The 21396-nt window shown below is 43.5% G+C and overlaps 2 protein-coding genes across 2 annotated transcripts in view; both read right to left on the reverse strand.

Moving 5' to 3' along the window:
• Nucleotides 1-13389, reverse strand: part of acot7 (acyl-CoA thioesterase 7) — a 198453-nt gene extending 185064 nt beyond the window's left edge. The window contains exon 1 of the mRNA XM_084332589.1: nucleotides 13271-13389. Coding sequence (XP_084188715.1) covers nucleotides 13271-13317 — 47 coding nt within the window. The 5' untranslated portion in view covers nucleotides 13318-13389. The remainder of the gene's footprint in view (nucleotides 1-13270) is intronic.
• Nucleotides 13390-14959: 1570 nt separating this feature from the next.
• Nucleotides 14960-15928, reverse strand: LOC311243979 (transcription factor HES-2-like; the record flags this gene model as incomplete). Its single annotated transcript, XM_084333387.1, has 4 exons — nucleotides 14960-15312; nucleotides 15418-15508; nucleotides 15629-15724; nucleotides 15839-15928. The coding sequence occupies 4 exons, from the start codon at nucleotides 15926-15928 to the stop codon at nucleotides 14960-14962; spliced, it is 630 nt and encodes a 209-aa protein (XP_084189513.1).
• Between the last annotated feature and the right edge of the window lie 5468 nt (nucleotides 15929-21396).

Here is a 21396-nt window from a genome sequence, read left to right on the forward strand (position 1 = left end):
AACCAAAATAGGTGCTAAACGGCCGAAGAAGACAGGACTACTGTCAAAAGCCTCTGGAGTAAAATTAAATCACAGATTTGGCTAAAATTAAAGTAGAAAGCTCTACTGGCGACTCGAGTGGAAGGCTCCACTCGGGGATATCACAAATGAATAGAAAGCTCTATCTTGGTGATTAAAGCAACGTTTACTCACAACTAAAGGGTAACATAATGTTTATAGAGCTCTGGGGGGAGTTACAAGTGCAGCATAATTTCGTGCTTTGCCCACAGGAAGCGAACTGGCCCTACCCAAGGCGAGGGCTCCCTAGCCCAAAGACACTGTTTGTAAGGAGGGGGAGCTGGATGTGAAGCGAAGTCAAAACGACCGTTCACAGAAAGGCGAGGGCTCCCTAGCCCAAAGACACTGTTTGTAAGGAGGGGAGCTGGATGTGAAGCGAAGTCAAAACGACCGTTCACAGAAAGGCGAGGGCTCCCTAGCCCAAAGACACTGTTTGTAAGGAGGGGGAGCTGGATGTGAAGCGAAGTCAAAACGACCGTTCACAGAAAGGCGAGGGCTCCCTAGCCCAAAGACACTGTTTGTAAGGAGGGGGAGCTGGATGTGAAGCGAAGTCAAAACGACCGTTCACAGAAAGGCGAGGGCTCCCTAGCCCAAAGACACTGTTTGTAAGGAGGGGGAGCTGGATGTGAAGCGAAGTCAAAACGACCGTTCACAGAAAGGCGAGGGCTCCCTAGCCCAAAGACACTGTTTGTAAGGAGGGGGAGCTGGATGTGAAGCGAAGTCAAAACGACCGTTCACAGAAAGGCGAGGGCTCCCTAGCCCAAAGACACTGTTTGTAAGGAGGGGGAGCTGGATGTGAAGCGAAGTCAAAACGACCGTTCACAGAAAGGCGAGGGCTCCCTAGCCCAAAGACACTGTTTGTAAGGAGGGGGAGCTGGATGTGAAGCGAAGTCAAAACGACCGTTCACAGAAAGGCGAGGGCTCCCTAGCCCAAAGACACTGTTTGTAAGGAGGGGGAGCTGGATGTGAAGCGAAGTCAAAACGACCGTTCACAGAAAGGCGAGGGCTCCCTAGCCCAAAGACACTGTTTGTAAGGAGGGGGAGCTGGATGTGAAGCGAAGTCAAAATGACCGTTCACAGAAAGGCGAGGGCTTCCTAGCCCAGAGACACTGTTTGTAAGCGGAGTGTGGATGTGAAGCGAGTCAAAACGACCGTTCACAGAAAAGCGAGGGCTTCCTAGCCCAGAGACCCTGTTTGTAAGGAGAGACTGGATGTGAAGCACAGTCAAAAAGACCGTAGCCAGACGGAAGCTAACTAGCACTACATCGGCTAACAAGCCAGTGCTAACACCCATGAGCTGGCCCTAGCCAGACGGAAGACCCATGAGCTGGCCCTAGCCAGACGGAAGACCCATGAGCTGGCCAGACGGAAGCTAACTAGCACGACATCGGCTAACAAGCCAGTGCTAACACCCATGAGCTGGCCGTAGCCAGACGGAAGCTAACTAGCTCACCATCGGCTAACAAACCAGTACTAACACCCATGAGCTGGCCCTAGCCAGACGAGAGCCAACTAGCTCACCACAGGCCAACAAAGCCAGGAGCTAACAGCAGGCGAAGTAGCCAGAGCTAGCGACCAATGCTAGCTCAGGAGGAGCTGGCACAACCAAAGCTAGCACAAGAGAAGCTAGTTCGCATCTTGAGACATCTCAAAAGACTGGAGATCCCCGAAAGGGCCTCAATGGCGCAACGGATGGAAAGAGGAGTAAGCACCCCCGGTCAAGATCCAGGGGATAACATGGTGGAAAGACTGATCCCACAGGTGCGAGACGGGAGCATGTCTCTCAGTGTTGCAGCCGAATCAGTCATGAATGGAACACCCATGCAGGGATCATGCTTTCTGCTTGAAAAGCTATTCGGAGGAGTCCCAGGGGGTAACCTACTGGCAGCCCGATGCGCAGCATGGTCACAAGACCAGCTACGTATCGAGTGTAGGCTGTATGACCAAGTCATAATGCTATCTGACAAAAGGGGGGCCTCCCAGGAGCCTCCCCCGAAAACAACCAAGGAGAGAACAAGGAAGAAGAATTACATATACCTACCTCCAGACGTGTGGGCCGCATTAACCCCAGAACAGCAAGCAGAAAGGAAGGCAACAAGGGAGGAATTCAAATCCCGGAAGAAGAATTACATATACCTACCTCCAGACGAGTGGGCCGCATTAACCCCAGAACAGCAAGCAGAAAGGAAGGCAACAAGGGAGGAATTCAAATCCCGGAAGAAGAATTACATATACCTACCTCCAGACGAGTGGGCCGCATTAACCCCAGAACAGCAAGCAGAAAGGAAGGCAACAAGGGAGGAATTCAAATCCCGGAAGAAGAATTACCTATACCTACCTCCAGACGAGTAGGCCGCACTAACCCCCGAGCAGCAAGCAGAGATAGGGGCAACAAAGGGAGAAATTACCTTCTGGGGCCCTGACACATGACACTCAAGCAAGTGCAACCTGCACTTGACGGGAGAAACATGGGGGAGAAACTAACCCCAGAGCAGCAAGCAGAGACGAGGGCAACAAAGGGAGAAATTACCTTCTGGGGCCCTGACACGTGACACTCAAGCAAGTGCAAACTGCACTTGACATACCGCTCATCTGTCAAGAGGAAGAATATGTAGTGTTATTGTCATTTAGGAAGAAACATGACATAGAATACTACATGCATTTTGTATATATTTTAAGTATAATATGTAAAGATGTCCGTCCTTGCTCTAAACCCAGAGTAAAGTAAAGTGAATTTGTAATCTATTTCATTCAGAAGGGATTTCCTGACAGCAACCATTTGGTAGGTTAGCACCCTACCAACCATATCAGCTGCATGAGATGTACACTCACCAGCGCCTATGGGTAACAAATTGAGACTCTGCAAACTCTCATCAAGCTTAGCACCTTGACGCGGGGGGACAGAGCGAGCATCAGGGTCTCTGTATCCGACAGGCCTATCAGATTTGTGGTGACTTGGAAGCCTCAGCATACAGGACGCTGTGGTGCTTAGGCGGCCAAGTCACTGGTTTATAGGTCTGTCAAAACGGATTGGAGGTTCCGGGGCTTAGAACATGAGTTCAAGTGAGTTGGGCTGTATACTAATCAAATAGGTATCAACAGCCGAAAGAATATTAACTGAAATAACTGCTGTCAGGTGTCTCTGGAGTAGAATTAGTTACAGATTTGAGTCAACCTTACTCAAGATTGGTCTTATCGGCAGAACCTCTCCAACCAAGACTCTTCCTAATGTTCGAGATCTGGAACACTGGTGACGTAGATGGTCTGCAGAGCGCAGCAGACAGCCAAAAGTATATTGGTAAAAAATCTATCAGGAACAAGAGAGGGTTGATAAGTAACGACTTGAAGTAGCGGTTACTCATGACTAAAAAGTTACGTAATGTTTTCTTACAGTCAAAAACGTAGAAGGTTCTACTTAAAGAAAGAATCACAATTAAAGTATATTTTTGTGAAATACGGTAAAAAGGTTTACTCATGACTTGAAGTAACTAAATGCTTACTTAAAGTCAGAACTTAAGTAGAAAAAACTCTACTTTGTGAATAGCAGGCTGAAATAGCCATTGCAAATAGCAGGCTGAAATAGCCATTGCGAATAAGCAGGCTGAAATAGCCATTGCGAATAGGAGCGAATAGCAGGCTAACTAGCCATTTCTAACAGGACGAGGCTACTCACATGATCAGACAGGTATATGATAACCCTGGACATGCCGGAAGTAGGAGGATGTTGGTATACCTGAGAACTAACAACATTCTCATACATAAAGCCAAACAAAGAGCGATAACAGTCCGAAAGGCCTGTGAACAATGTGGGCTGGTAAAGGTGCGCTGGTAAAGGGACAAAACCTGAACCAGTGCCGCATTCTTAGACAGGGGGGGCTGTCCCCCGAAGTCAGTGGACGACGCAGCGAATGGCAAGAAGGAATATACTGACTCAGGTCAGAAATCGGAAATGGAGGAAGACCGGGATAGGTCAAGCTACAGAGCATCCTCAGGGTCCTCATCTAGACCTCCCAGACCTCCCAGACCTCCCAGACCTCCCAGACCTCCTAGACCTCCCAGACCGGACAGAGAGACATCGGCCTGGACCCAGGTTACAGGGCGACGAGAGCCCTGAATGGACCTGAAAGAGAGAAAAGAAATGAGTCCTCTGTGGACTGTATCTGTGATGTCCTGCGAGGCCTACGGACAGGGTGACAAGACCAGGCCAACCACACTTCAATAGAGGACTGCTGCTACAATTCTCGGGGATCCGTGGGGGTCGCCCGAGAAGTGACAAATCAACCTACCTCAAACTATGGGAGAGGTCCAAGAGGTCAGAGGGGGCGACCCCAAGATGACCAAGGTGACCAAGACGACAACAGCCTGGGTGCATCGGCCGGGAACAACAGATGCAAGTCTTCCCGCCGGATACCAAGCAACAACGTGACCCCTATCCTGTCGAGCCGTCCAGCCAGGGAACAACAGATGCAAGTCTTCCCGCCGGCTACCAGGGTAACAAGGTACCAAGATGGCAGAGGGGGTGTGGAGAGTCACAGCCACGTGACCCCACAATCGCCATCTCGTCCCCCAGTACAGACGCTATTAAGACAATGGAAAATGACCGACCAGGATGACAGAGGGGGTGTAAAGTGTCACAGAACAAGTGACACTCTTGGACAATGACATCCTGAGTCGTTCCTATGTGACCAGTATAATCTTTAAACTGAACTCTGGAGGATAGCTTTATGCTGGCTCTACTTAAAAACAAATGGAACTGAGCCTTTAAAATCTCCATAAGAAGGGTCTGTTCTTCACAGACCACATGCAGAAAGGGGCCCCTTAAGAATGTGACCTTGAGAGACAGCTCCGAGCGAGACGAGCACAGAGATGAGAGCAGAAGAGAGAACTGGCCTTAAACTACAAAATACATATATGATGTGTGATCAATCAGTGTTTAAAGTATATGAGTACTGTATTGTACATGTATATGTATGTATATCTGTATATATCTGTATATGTATGTGTTAGGCTATGTACTGTATATTACGGCAGTCTGCCTCGTCTTCTTCTCTTACTGTCAGAACGAGAGAGGCCCATGTACGTGCAGAGTTAACCCTTGCAGTGAGGAAGCAGAGCAGACAGGCATACATGTTTAAATGACGTAATGGGGTTTTTCCCAGAAGAAAGTAATCTGTTACTTCTCCAACAAAGAGGCATTCATGTTCTGAGGTAAATGGGGTTTTCCCAGTAGAGGTAATGACAAAAATGGGAGGAGAGCCAGTCCCCACGAGCCGTGCATTGACTGGCTGGTGAAATGACATCACGGTGACAGCGCTGTATTTGGACCAATAAGCAGAAGAGATCTGGGGGCTTTATAAGGGCCAACTGGCGAGAGAAAGGCAGAGATTTTTACACTGAGCTGGAGAGATAGGAAGAGGCACAAGCCGTGCCAGATCAGACTTTTTAGAGAAATGGAGATCCTGCTGCCAGACACGGGGCACGAACCATGCAGAGATGAGATGTTCTGTTTTCTGCTTATTTTAAACTGAATGGAGATCCTGCTGCCAGACACGGGGCACAAGCCGTGCAGAGATGAGATGTTTTGTTCTGTGCATATTTTAACTGAAATGGACACTTTTCCACTTCAGTATCTTCTTGTAACTAGCTTTTTCTAATTAAAATTACCTCTTTATACATATGATTTGTATCCTTTCTTCGGACCAGACGACCGGGTAAGCATGAAATGTGTTTTGCATTGTAACTTCACCCCATGCAATTTTTGATTAATGATAAAAACTTTAGAAGTGTGGCATTATCAAATAAAGTAAAAGGAGACATATGATTATGCATTAAGGACTAAAGGTGCATTCTGTATAATGGGATTATCAAGTAAAGCCATACAGTGGTAATACGGCCAACCTAGTAGATTAAAGCAAAATAAATAAAAGTAAACTCTACGGCCAACCGAATAGATTAAAATAGAATAAAGTAAATACACCCCGCAACTCCAATCCATCAACTGTATGACTGGAGGGGACGGGGGGGTGTCTGTGTGTGAGCCGAGGTCGGCTGAGTTTAAGCCCTGAAGTTTATAGACACAATTGAGTCCTAGACGTCCCAAACTTCGCAGGACGCTGCTTGAAGCTGGGATTCGGACCAATGAGTTATGGGATAATCAATCTGACCTCGGTTTACGACCGGTACTCAACACATACTCTAAGAACGAACCCAGTCTTGAAACTTTTGATACGTGATGTGGTAATTAATCAAGTCCAGGAGACTAAACTCCTAGGGGTAACATTAGACATTAAATTGTCATGGTCACACCATATAAACAATATAGTAGTGAAAATGGGAAGAGGGATTTCTGTTGTTAAAAGATGTGCTCATTTGTTACCACCACTAAATTCTATCAAACAGGTAATTAAAGCTCTTGTTTTGTCAAATCTTGACTATTGTCCTGCAGTATGGTCGAATGTAACGACGAATAAACTGAAAAAATTACAAATGGTACAAAACAAAGCAGCACGTATAGCGCTTCGCTGTGAGTACAGAACTAATGTTGCAGCGATGCACAGTTGTTTAACTTGGTTACTTGTCAAACATAAATTACTCTGCTCACTCCTTGTATTCACTAGGAATATTCTTGTTACAAAGATCCCCTCAATTTTATATAACAATTTATCTATAAGTCTTGACAGACACAACCATTCCACCAGACATGCTTCTGCACGAGGTTTTACACTTCCAAAAGTGAGGTTGAATGCAATGAAGCGAACTGTCATGTTCCGTGGTATGCAGGAATGGAACTCTCTTCCCAGACATGTTAAGCAGGAGAATAGTAAATGTCGTTTCAAAATCGTGGTAAAACAACATTTTCAACCAAAGAAATTGACATTCCCTAATAGATAGTGTCTACATAAATGAAAATGTATGTGTCTGATAAAGAGATAGGTATATATAGATGAAAAGGCATGTGTCTGATAGGGATATATTATTAAAAGATTGTATAATTGGCTGATATGAACATAGATAATGTATGTAAAAGCTAAATAGTATATTATGCTGTATTGTATTATGAATTAATTATGAGTAGGTATTATTGTATTGTATTATGAATTCATAAGGCGTATATATTGTTCTATTGTATTATGAATTTGATTAGGGTTTTTATTGTTGTTTTAATTGTCTGTATGACATGTGAATGTTGTGAGTGTATAAGTCTGTAACTGTATTTTACGTGTTATGGACCCCAGGAAGAATAGCCCCAGCACTGCTGTGGCTAATGGGGATCCAAATAAACGTACACTTAAACATGACAGATAGAGGGGGGTGTTTATACTGCTACATGACAGATAGAGGGGGGGGGGGGTTATACTGCTACATGACAGATAGAGGGGGGTGTTTATAATAATAATAATAATAATAACAATAATAATAATAATAATAATAATAATAATAATAATAATAATAATAATAATAATAATAATAATAATAATAATAATAATAATGAATTGCAGAGGAGGGGGGTTATACTGCTACATGACAGATAGAGGGGGGTGTTTATAATAATAACAATAATAATGAATTGCATTTATATAGCGCTTTTCTAGACACCTCTCATCCCAATCATGGACTATTTGCTCTCCCCCCTCTGGGAGACACTGACTACAGGAACCTCCGCTCCAAGTCAAGCAGGCTCAGGAACAGCTTCAGCTGTCATCTCTCTGACTCCATTGCAATCCTTATCATCTACATAATGTCATGGGGCTGTATTTAACACAACACAAGGATTCAGTGTCCTCTGAGTCTGATGACCTCACGGGAGGACATATTTAAACTCATTAACTGTCAATAACTGTCAAACTGAATGTGTGCAAGCAGTTTAGAGCCTTGGGGTATGTTGAGTTGAGTTTATTTTATCTCGAACAATCAACCATATAAAAAACGCAATAAAAATTATAAACTAAAGAAACACATTTTAAATGAAATCTTACATTCTTCATTAAATGATAAACAAATTAGTTCGAGAAGGAAGAAAATGCTTATCTAGTCCTGCCCCTTTCTCACAATATAATAAACAAAATATCTTACAAATCTAAAATAACAAACTAAATAAACATAAAAATTAAAAATAAATGTGTGATATAATGTTGTTTTTCAGTGAAGTGCACTTCAGTTCAACCTCATAGTGATTGTTCCCTTTCAAAATGTCCAACAACAACCACCAACATGCTGCTGACACAATGAGGTGTATTCCATCGCCAACATCTACCAATAGGTTACTCTTGAGCTGAAGCGTGTTCTTTCAATTACGATTCGCTCACGTCACGTGGATGTAACGGGACACTGTTAGATTTAATTACAGCAGAGAGAAATTGACCGGTTCCGTGTTTATGGCTCCACCTCCGGCACAGACAGACACTACACCGCATAGAGCGAGTAGGGTATATCTGCAGAGCCGCAAGCCCAACGTCTGGGCGGGGCTTCGTGGCTTGTACTGATTGATGAATGAATGAATGAATGAATGAATGAATGAATGAATGAATGAATGAATGAATGAATGAATGAATGAATGAATGAATGAATGAATGAAAACTTTATTTAACAGATTGCAGAATGGGTACAATACAGTACGGCTCAATACACACAATTGTTAAGGGGATGCAGACCTGAGAAAGACGTTTGTCTTGTTTCCATCAGGGTCCCCCATTTTCAATTCATATAGACATTTATGACGTACACAACATACATGACATTTATGTCATAGGGACATATAGGTATTTAGTACTGATACATTTGTGACATAAACGGTATTCAAATATACAGTACTGTTACCCCTAGATCCTGACAGAGTATATACATATGATGGGGAGGGGACTGTACATTAGGAGGGGGTGGGTGGGTGGGAGAGAGATATACATACGGCGGGGAGGGAATATATACATGCGGTGGGGAGGAGACTGTCTAATGTCTATTAGGAGGTGGTGGGGGTTTTGGGCATTTACGGTGGCCAGTTTCGAATTGCAGCCTCCCGTAGGTGCTCTTTAAGAGCGGTTTTGAATGTGGGTAGGGATTCACATTCCTTTACAGCTTTGGGTAGGGCGTTCCACATTGATGTGGCATAATTGCGAAACGTATTTAGTCCCTTGTTTGAGCCGAATCTGGGTTTAACATGATTTGTTGAGCTTCCTCTGGTGTAGTGGTTGTGGTATTCACTGACCTTTGGGAAGTATTTTGACATGTACATGGGTACCTTAGTCGTATAGTGTATCTTGTAGACCAGGCCCATTGCAAGTTGCTGTACTCTGTCGTCTACTCTAAGCCATCCTAGGTTGTCAAAGTGGGCAGGGGTGAGGTGGGTTCTGGGGGTAAGGTCAAGTAGTAGTCTGACCAGTTTGTTTTGTGATGTTTGTAATTTTGTTTTAAGCGCCTTTGAGGTGCTTTGGTACCATGAGGTGTACGCATAGTCGTAGTACCCTTGAATGAGTGCTCCTGCCAGAGTCTTCAGGGTATTCTTGTTTACCAGAGAGGAGATCCGGTACAAGAATCTAGTTCGTTGGTTGACTTTTTTTATTACATTGGATGCCATTTTGTCACAGGAAAGATTTGCCTCTAGGATGGAACCCAGGTAGGTAATTTCGTCTTTCCTTGTGACAATATTGTCACCCACTGCAACTGAGAAGCCGTCGGTCTTGCTGAGTTTGTTATTTGAACCGAAGAGAATGGACTCTGTTTTGCCCATGTGTAATGATAGTTTGTTATCAGCGAGCCATTATGCAGATTTTGCCTAGTTCCGAGCTGAGGGTTTTTTCAACCTGCAACTTGTTCTTGTCAGAGACCAGCAGGGCTGAGTCGTCCGCAAACAGGAACAAGTTGCAGTCACAAGCTGACGACATGTAATTTGCATAAATTAGGAAGAGTAGCGGTCCTAGTATGCTTCCTTGTGGAACACCACAGCTCACTGTGAGGGGGGGGGGATAGAGTACCGTTTACCTCTACCATCTGTTCTCTCCCCTCCAGGTAGGATTGCATCCAGCTCACTGATAAGCTATCAAAACCAATTGCTTTTAGCTTGTCAATCAGAATGGAGTGATTGACAGTGTCGAAGGCCTTTTGTAGGTCCAGCATGACCATGCCGCAGTATTTGCCCGCGTCCACCTCTTGTTTGATGTGGTCGTTCAAATAGAGGAGGCATGTGTCAGTGGAGTGGGACGTTCTGAAGCCAGATTGGAATTCGTAGATTAGATTTTTTTCCGCCAGGTACTTTTCGACCTGTTCGAAGACTATTTTCTCCATGACTTTCGAGATGGAGGTAAGAATAGAAACAGGGCGGTAGTTGCCTGGGTCTAATTTGCTGCCCTTTTTGTGCAGAGGGGTCACTCTCGCAATTTTGAAGTCCTTGGGGACGTGTCCCTGTTTTATAGAGAGGTTTATTATGTGAGTGATGACTGGGGTGATGGCGGCTGCTGCGTCTCTGAGGAATTTGGAGGGGATGTTGTCATGGCCAGTGGCCTTGTTAGGTTGGAGGGCGCTCCATTTTTTGAGTACCTCATCGGTTGTTACCATTTCAAGTTTGAAGTCGTCTTTGTGGACCCCTAGGTTTTTGTAGTATGCTACTATGTGTTCTACCCCATAATGCCCTGAGTGGGAGGGTAGTTTGTTTACCAGTGTTGTGGCTATGTTCGTGAAGAAGATGTTTAAGTAATTGGCTACATCCAGCTTGTCTGTGATGAGCGTGTTGTCCGTCTTTATGTTTATGTTTGAGAATCTGGTTTTAAGTTTTTTACTGCAGCCTAGTTGATTATTGAGTAATTTCCAAAGTTCGCAGGGTTTGTTTTTGTTTTCCTCAGTTTTGTCGTTGATGAAATTTCTTTTTGCGGTTTTGATCATGGTGTTTACGTCATTTCTTAGTCTGTTTCTTTTAATTTTTAGTTCAACCACGTGGGCTTGGAGTTCACTGTTTGAGCTTTTGGAAAGATTGATTGATTGATTGATTGATTGATTGATTGATTGAAACTTTATTAACAGATTGCAGAATGGGTACAGTACAGTACAGCTCAATACATACAATTGTTAAGGGATTGCAGACCAGAGAAAGACATTCGTCTTGTTTACATCAGGGTCCCCCATTTTCAATTCATCATAACATATATGACACACACGACATACAGATAGACAGTACTGCTACATCTATACATTTATGACATACCAGATTTGCAAATACAGTACTGTTTGTGATACAAAAAGTGTCCCGAAAAGAGTGTATATACTCTGTTTGAGGCGGGGCTTCGGGGCTTGTACTCGGTTTGACTGTGCGTGGGCGGGGCATCGGGGCTTGTACCTTGTTTTGTTTCCTGTAAAACCCGGAAGTAGTCAGTTTGTGCTGTTTATTTTTAATCCTAACCTAACCTTAACCTTAACCCTAACCTGCAACACGGAACACAGAAATGCAAATGCCGTCGAGTCCTCACTGCTTGTAAAAATAAACAGCACAAACTGACTACTGCACAGTCAAACCGAGTACAAGCCCAAATGCACAGTCAAACCGAGTACAAGCCCGAATGCACAGTCAAACCGAGTACAAGTCCGAATGCACAGTCAAACCGAGTACAAGTACCGAGAAACTGAACAGCAAAAAGACAGGGCTCATGGTTGTGGCCCCCAAGGCACTGCTCGGGAAGGTTGGAGATCTCCTCCTCCATGTTGACGGCTGTTCCATCTCCCCGTCTCTCGACCCTTGACTCCACACTTTCATTTCACTCCCACATCAAATCCGTCACCAAGTCTGCCTTCTACCACCTCAAAAACATCTCCCGTCTCCGACCCTCACTCTCAGACTCTGTGGCTGAGACCCTGATCCACTCATTCATCACCTCAGGGTTGGACTACTGTAAGTAACGGAGTCCTGTTCGGGGTACCCAGCAACGCCCTGGACAGGCTCCAGCATGTTCAGAACTCAGCTGCCAGGGTTCTCACTCACACCAAGCCCTGGCAGCACATCACCCCCACCCTCATCCACCTCCACTGGCTTCCAGTCAAGTTCCGCATCACCTTCAAACTCCTGCTCCTCACCTACAAGTCCCTCCATGCCCTCGCCCCTTGATACCTGTCTGATCTCCTCCACCAGTACACTCCATCCCGGAACCTACGATCCTCTGATCTAGGTCTCCTCTCCATCCCTCGCACCAGGTTACGGACTTTTGGGGACAGAGCCTTCAGCGTGGCGTCCCCTACCCTCTGGAACTCTCTCCCCCCCTGAAATCCGCAACGCCCCAACCCTGGACACCTTCAAATCTGCTCTAAAAACACCACACACCAAGGCTTTTCCCCATCAGTTAGTTTAGATTAGGTCCATTATCCATTAACCATTATCCCTTACCTTCCCTCATCCCCCTTTTTCCCCCTATTTCCCTATCCCTATTTTTTGTCCTGATTGTGAAGCGACCTTGGGTTCTATGAAAGGCGCTATATAAATGTGATCTATTATTATTATTATTATTACAAGCCCCGAATTCCCGCCTCAAACAGAGTACAAGCCACGAAGCCCCGCCCAGACGTTGGGCTTGCGGCTCTGCAGATATACCCTACTGCATAGAGCCGCATGCTGGCCAGCCTCTTCTCGGATATCAGAAATAATAATGATAAATTATTATCATTATTGTGCGGCAATAAGAATATGATGACTAATTTACGATGATAATAAGGTGTTATATTCCTTGATTAGGAAACATTTGGATTTAATATAAGCCTATATATCGCATATGCCGTTAACACAGCGGGTAGTCCGTTCAAACTAAGGTTATTGTAGCCTTTTGTTTGAGAGATGACTTTGTGATGAAATGTGATGTGTCGTCTGATAAGATTGTGAACAACCTCACTATGTCCTTGACCGTTCTGAACGGGGTTAATAACACAGCATCGTTGTTGAGGTCATCAATCATCACATTGATCTCACAATAACGTCTAAAGTAAACCAGCGTTATTATTATTACTATCATCACAATCAAGATAGTAGCCTATCATCGACCACCGGCAGGAATGTGGACGATATTTATAGCGAAACACAACGAGAAGAGTCAGTGCCGATTACCGCCTTTAATTCTATGTTGACGCAAAGCAAACCGGTAGTTGACGTGTAGCTCTCGTCTGAATCTCCTACTAGGATGTGACTCATGATGTCGTGAACGAACTGAACGTGTTTGTAAATATGTTACAATCTCTAACGTCCTACCTGCAGATCTGGATGGAGGAGGATGCTGCCTCTTCGTGAGACATCATGTTGATCAGCGCGTTGTTAGGGCTTCTGTGTGGGTCTCGTCTTGGCGTGAGGTTCAATGAACAGTGGGGCACTAGCTCCTCTCCTTCAGAATGTGTGGCCTGCAGTAGAAGCCTGTCTGTCCAGCTCGGCTATTTAGATCCGACCTCAACGCAAAGAGGACGTTGTTGTTGTTGTTTGTAGGTATTAGAATGTGTGGCCAAGGTAGGTTTCTGTTGTACCATCAATGTGCCTAAATTAGCATGCAGTCAAACTAGGGGAAATAAAATATTGAGCCCGCTATCATGTATAGTAAATGTATAATAAAACACAATATATTTGTGACCTAATCCTCGGGATTAATAAATTATTATTATTATTATTAATAAATACATTTTGAATTCAAAAACTATTATAATGATGGAGTAACAATGAACAGCAACAATGACCGGAGGGGGGCAGCAAAGACCATAATTACTTTGTGGGGGTGTTATGCTTTTTGTCACCTGAAGAGGCGCCTTTGACCAACATCTGCCAGAGACGTCTCCAAGTTACACTGTTCATTGCAGCACTATGTGCAGTTAAAAGGTCAACTGGAGGTTCAGAACCTTAACGGAAACATGTATCCATATAAGGCAATAAGGTTTGCTTTTCATGTTATATGTGGCTATTCAACCATCTGTGGGTGCGTGCACCTTGAATATGCACAATTACGCACGTGCACGTTATCGACATAATCTTTTCTTGGTTTTTTTTTTATACAAGGTCACAATGACAAAAGACACCACAGGTTTTTTACCACGGAATCGTAGTTTTATTTCAGTTTTATATATGTACAACATTTGCAGTAAATGGCAAATATACAAGTTGAGACATCATGTCCCTAATACAGGGATACTAGTTAATAGCACAGTGTGCTTACAAACATCATCTGCACAGACACAGTTACTGCAGTCTATGGTGCAAATTCATAATACAATGACCCTTTGGGTCTACATAGGGAGGTTTCAATAGCCCCTAAACTTAACCCTCAAAGAGGACTAAATATAACTAAATTACATACATGCAGATTTCAAAACATACGACTGTCTAAACGTGTCGACTCGTACAGACAATGACAAAAGACACCATGCACAGGTTTTTACCACGGAATCGTATTTCAGTTTTATATATGTACAACATTTGCAGTAAATGGCAAATAAACAAGTTGAGACATCATGTCCCTAATACAGGGATACTAGTTAATAGCACAGTGTGCTTACAAACATCATCTGCACAGACACAGTTACTGCAGTTGCAGTCTATGGTGCAAATTCATAGTACAATGACCCTTTGGGTCTACATAGGGAGGTTTCAATAGCCCCTAAACTTAACCCTCAAAGAGGACTAAATATAACTAAATTACATACATGCAGATTTCAAAACATACGACTGTCTAAACTTGTCGACTCGTACAGGACAACAGACGCGTGCGCAAATACCTAAGTATATAATACTTAACTGCGGAGATTTAACGATGAATTTTTACTTTTCATCCCATTCATTAAAACGACAAGCAACGACTTTCTAGTGGCGGTGATGCTTACAAGTGATGCTGCTATCTCTCAACATGACGACAAAATCGGATTTGGAGTCAATCGGACACTTAATTAATTAATCAGAAATCTACCAGGGCCTCCACATGGCAGCAGTGGCTGCTTGTAGGGCCCCTGGCTGGGCCGCTGGGTTGCAGGCAGCAGCAGCGCGGCTGTTGTGGACCTGCAGGCTCTCAACCCTGGAGGAGCTGAAGCTGGATTTGAGTCTCAGGAGGAGACTCTGCTGGATCTGGGGGAGAGCCTCCCTGGAGCTCTGGGCGCAACAGTTCTGACAGACCGGGGTCACGGACGCAGACATGGACTGCTGGATGAAGTCGTTCACCCGCTGGCAGGCGTCCTGGTCCAGGCTGGTTTTGGGGAGCAGGGCGGAGACGCGCTGGAGGCAGGCTTTGTAGCCGTCTTTGTAACTGTCTGCAGAAGAGTCTGGAAAAAACAGTGGAAATGTTAGTTATGTCATCCCAGCACACTTGGAAAACACACAACGGTGACATAAAGAGAAAAACAAACCGGGACAGAAGTGAAACGTACTTTTGGTGTTATTAACGGGGGGAATATTGCTGAGGAATCTCGCAGTCATCTCCAGAATGTCGGCTTTCTCAAGCTTAGAGTAGCGAGTCTTCTGTGGAAAGAATAAAGAAGCGGTTAAACATCTGTGACAACATGAATACAGTCCGAGTGTGTATTCTCTGTCTATATTCAGACTAATAAAGGACACGACATAAGTGATAATATAACTTACATCTCTGCCAGTAAGGGGGAGTATGATGTTTTTCAGATGGCTCAGGCTGTCGTTGATACGTGCGCGCCTTTTCTTTTCCATCAAAGGTTTCATTGTCTGAAAAGAAAAATACAGTATGATGTTTAGAACGCATCCATTGCTAATCACTTAAAGTACAATAATTAAGGAGGACAATACCAGAGAGGGCTTCACGGCAACTCCATGTCTTACCTTTCTGAGCTCTAGCGCCTCCTTTTTACGCGCCACCGTGAGCCTCGGAGCAAAGGACTGGGTTGTTTCGCAGGACATGTCGCGGGTCATTTTCTTTTATGATGAGAGAGAGAAGTGTCTACGGAAGATCTTTGTGGAAATGTGTCTCCAACGGTCACGGACTGCGGTATATATGCTGCGATTTGGCGTCGGATGCCGTGCGTCATGGGTACGCCCCCAAGCCACGATGGAATTATTTGGACCGAAGTGTGCGTTTGAAACAACAAAAGCATCACCTTTAGTATACGACTACCATCTGTCTTCTAGTCTAATCCAAGCATGACAACTGAAATGTGTGTCTAAATTATGATCTATAGAAGCGTGCAAACAAAATGTGTGCGTAAAGAGAGAAAGGAAAGAAGCGGGTTGTTTACAAACACTGTGTTTGTATTAAAAGGGCTGTTTCAGAAACAAACTCGTGAGCCTATTTTGTTATAAAACGTTTTATTTCATTAAATTACTTTATTTCACTTGTATTTTTAACTGAAAACCAATTGCACAGCCGTGCGTAATTGCGCAGTGTCCAAATTTGGCAACTCGTCATTCAAACGTATTTTTAAATGAACAATATACAAATACAATGTTCACATCACGTTAATAAAATATAATGAAACACATCATGATGCTTATTGAACAGTCTATCAACATGTAGCGTGATGCATTCGCATGCGTGCTGAAATTACCGTTACTCGTAACACAGTTTAAGATGCAATATAATATGACGCTATGATGTGCATAGCATATTCTATTTGAGTATGGCATCATTCATAATAATATATATATATTTCTGATAACAATTCCAGGGTGCAATGTGTCTAACGTCGGCATAGGGGTCAGTCTTGGCCCTGGGTCTATAGTCTGATACCGGAGCCACGCTACCTAACAATAGATTTGTTTTTGTATGAGGCGTCCTTATCCAGGGTGTGACGGGGCTGCACCCCTACCTGTGGACTGGAACTATCTGTCTGTAACCCACAGATGCTCCTGCAAGCGGAGGCGCCCAAGGGACCCTTGAGGCGCAAGACGGCTAGTGATGGAGTTAAAAGTATATATACAATAGATAACGACAAATGTAGAAATGGGTTAGATGGGTGTATATCTATCTATCTATCTATCTATCTATCTATCTATCTATCTATCTATCTATCTATCTATCTATATATATATATATATATATATATATATATATATATATATATATATATATATATATATATATATATATATATATATATATATATATAGATAGATAGATAGATAGATAGATAGATAGATAGATAGATAGATAGATAGATAGATAGATAGATAGATAGATAGATAGGATTCAAGCTTGCCAACAGCCACACCCGCCGCGCAATATAAGTATATATTATGTATTTTATATTAATCAAACTTCCATCTATCTGTTTATTTGGCATTATGTGAAATGTGAAGAAAATGTTGCCGAATAGAAGTGGCGTTTTTCAGTTATAGGCAAACAAAAGCAACAGTGTTAATAACGACCTATCAAATACCATGGCACTCATGGGAACCACGCGCGCGGCACGCGCCATGGACCAGATGGCCGTCTGTTACCGACCCACCATGTCCCCTCTGTCCCCTAACATCCCTCCTCCACCCTCACCTCCACAGCCACACACACACATACGCACGCACGCACGCACGCACACACACACACACACACACACAACCACCCTGCGTGTTCTTTTCCCATTAAGTTTAGGACTATACGCGACACATGATTTTCAAACCCTGGCGTGGGTTCCCCATATGCAACATGCTCCATGTCTGTTGACGGGCTCGTCCAATGGAATCATGCCATTCTCAACCCCCACCGCGTTACAATGGTCTGCTTTGGCTTGACTCTTTAATATTTTAGCGTCCAAGCTATCATGTATAATGCGTCCTATCAATATTTGCTTAATGGTGATGACGAGGCGCACAACTCAAGCTGTTGGTGTGGCCGCGTGGGGGATGCAAATCTGTGGGAGACTCGTCTGGTGATCATAATAATATTGCGACGCCATTCAGACTCTCAGTCTCCATTCATTGACAATATTCTTCTTTTGTTTTCAAACAGAATCTCGAAATTCATGTTGGGTATGATGATGCGAGAGTCCTTGCCACGCACGCGCACATGGACTATTCTGCTAAGGCAAACATCCTATACCCTTCTGTACACTTGGACGATGCAAATAAATAAACTATATAAACTAACTGAATATAACCATGATATTATTCTGTAATGGGAGCAGCCGTGCATCATGGTGTGTGAACAGGTTAGTTGTTTGGAGATATGTGGGGGCCCCTCATCATAAGTCAACTTAAGGGAAATCGGGTTGATAGATGGAGCATTTTATAAAATTCAGTGGAAAAGCGTTCGTATACACTATACCAGTGTAAACCTCGGAATAGGCTCAGAATAAGCTCCCTCCTTGCTGTAGTGGAATCAGTGCTTATACTATGCAACGAGCCCTGAAACCGATCTGCACACTTGCTGCACGCGCAGGCCCCCCCCTCCCCCTCCTTCGATTATTAACAGGGCGGTCTGACAGAACTATATTCCATTTTGCGCTCATCATGGTTAGAGCCTCCTATTGTCTTCTATAGAACATTCGGCGTGGGTAACCCATCTGTGCAAAGCGGGGCGGGCAGGGACCCATTGTCTGAGAATGTTCCGAGATGTGGGAATTGAAAGTCATGCAGGCTTGTGAGATGTGGGGGAGGACTGAGAGGACATTATTAAGGGGCGAGTTTGTATCTTTTAAATAGTGATTCAGATTATATTCTTTTGCCGTGTCGTGTAAACACAAAAAAACGGTCTATATATAGTTCTAATACAATATAAATAAATTAAATAAAAGCGTCTACTGTCTTGTACTATTATGTGCAATGCTACTATACTATCCATTATGGTATATGTCTATCTATTATGCTACTGCCTATACTACTACTGTATCTATATGCTACTATGTCTATACTACTATGTACTATATATGCATACTGTGTCTATACTATTGACAATGTACCATGCTATTATACCTCTACTATGTATATGCTACTATGCCTATAGTATACCTACTATGCTACTATACCTATACTACTCTACTACTTTATCTACTATGCTATGTCTATACTACTATGTACTACTCTACTGTATATACTACTATCTAAAATGTACTATGCTACTACTATGCCTATACTGCTATACCTCTACTATACAGGGGGCGACAGTGAGCAGTCGTCTGGCAATCCGGAGGTTCCCGGTTCGATTCCCGCTCAGCGTGATGATGTGTCCTTGAGCAAGACACTTAACCCCTGTTTGCTCCCGATGAGCAGGTTGGCACCTTGCATGGTTGCCTCCGCCGTCTGTATGTGTGAATGTGTGAGTGAATGGGTAAAATGTGAGTAACAAATTGTAAAGCCCTAAAAAAGCAGCCATTTACCTTTTATGCTACTATGCCTATACTACTATCTACTATGCTACTATGTCTATACTACTATTGACTATGTACTATGCTACTATACCTCTATGTGCTATTGTACTATTCTACGTCTGTACTACTACTACCTACTATGCTACTATGCATACTATATCTGATTGAATAAATCTGATTGATTGATCTATGCTACTATGTCTATACTACTATCTGCATGTACTATGCTACAATGTCTATACTATATGTACTAAGCTACTATGCCTACACTACTATAAAAGTGTCAGCTAAATGGCTAAATGTAAATAAAAAGTACAGGTTGTCACCAAGAAAAAAAACACTTGAGAGTCTCTCAAGTTGACATGAAATCCAATTGGAACACGTTCAATTCAGGATATGTTGGTGAACTAAAAACATACCCTCAATTGTTATCATTATAGGTAATATTGCTATTAAGATACTTCATTGAATAGAACATCTTATTTGATGTGCAATTGAGCTGATGCTGAGAGAACATTAAAGGGATAGTTCAGAGTTTTGGAACTGGATGTCAAAAGCATTTGGACAGATGAATGTTGTCTCTCTCTCTCTCTCTCTCTCTCTCTCTCTCTCTCTCTCTCTCTCTCTCTCTCTCTCTCTCTCTCTCTCTCTCTCTCTCTCTCTCTCTCTCTGTTTTTGAGTGAGTCTTCACCCAACATTACAACTAAGTCCTATATTTAACCAGGAGTTATTTGGTTTGTGGATTTTTCTTTTCAACTCTATATTTTTTACTCCAGGAGTATAGCTGCATTTGGCTCTAAATTACTCTAGTCAAGTTAGACCGCGCTCACAAGTTCTCACACTGGGTGCTGTAATCCCATAAAGTTCAGTATCAAAGCAGGGTAGCCGGACCAGCACTCACAGGTTCAATGTTTTTTAATGGAAGCCTGAATAAAAAGCAGACATGTTTGCTTTTTATTCAGGCTTCCATTAAAAAACATTGAACCTGTGAGTGCTGGTCCGGCTACTGCTTTGCTCTAAATTACTCTGCAATATGATATGATCCAATTAGCAGAAACAAACACCCACAGTCCTTATGCTCCTGCTAAGAGCTTGAATAGTATGACAAATTACTTTCTAATCATAGAATTGCCCATTGAGAGATGAATAAAATATTGGAATTTAATTTAATGTAATTAATTTCTCAATAAGCTCTATGGGGATATTAGTCATGAGAAACGTTAGTTAGTTATTCATCTGTACTTATACTGTCCTGTAAGACAGCCTTCACATGATTGGCTTTGGATATACAGTATAAATGTTAATTGCAAACGAGACAATAATCTTGAATCTCGTCAGGTCATCTTGCAGTTTTTAATTTGACCGCCCAAGATTTGAAGCAAGTCAGTGATCTGATGTATCAATGGTGATTATTGTCCACACCACTCTCATGTGCATTTCAGTTTGTGGGGTATAGCTTTATGGAATAGACTACAAGTGGAAACAAAACAGAGCAACAACATTGCACAGTTCAAAAATAGATATAAAAAAGCACTGAAAGACAAATACAAAACTGAGGAACTATAGATAGTTGCTCTCAGGGATTTTTTTTATCCACTTTTTTCTCCCATTTTCTATTTTTCTCCCATCCCAATTTCGTATTGTCCAATACCCTCCCCTGTCTCGAACGCTGTTAGGCCATGCCTCCCACAAGCCGGCTGCAATGTGGACGAAGCCTTACATCACGTGTCCCCTCCGGTACTCGAGGAAGCAGCCGTCGCATCTTTTCACCTGCACAGCGCCATCTCTCAGAGGCGGGGGTCTGCGTGGGAGGGACACGCCGCCCCCGTCGCTTCCTGATTCTGCTGCGCAGGCGCACCAACCGACCTGTAGGAGTCGCTGTCCACAATGTCCGATCCCCACCCACCAGCTTTCCCAGCCCTAACACTGCCAATTGTGTTAGTATGAACGGCCAGCCAAGCTGATAGCAATGCGGAGTGCTGGGCTCGAGCCCAGCGTCTCCTGCATTGGTGGCGAGCGCCTTGCCCACTACACCACCTAGCCGCCTTCTCAGGGAATGTTTTGATTTCTTTATACATAACA

This window comes from Notolepis coatsorum (genome assembly GCF_963971535.1).
Source record: "Notolepis coatsorum genome assembly, chromosome: 17".
NCBI lineage: Eukaryota > Metazoa > Chordata > Actinopteri > Aulopiformes > Paralepididae > Notolepis > Notolepis coatsorum.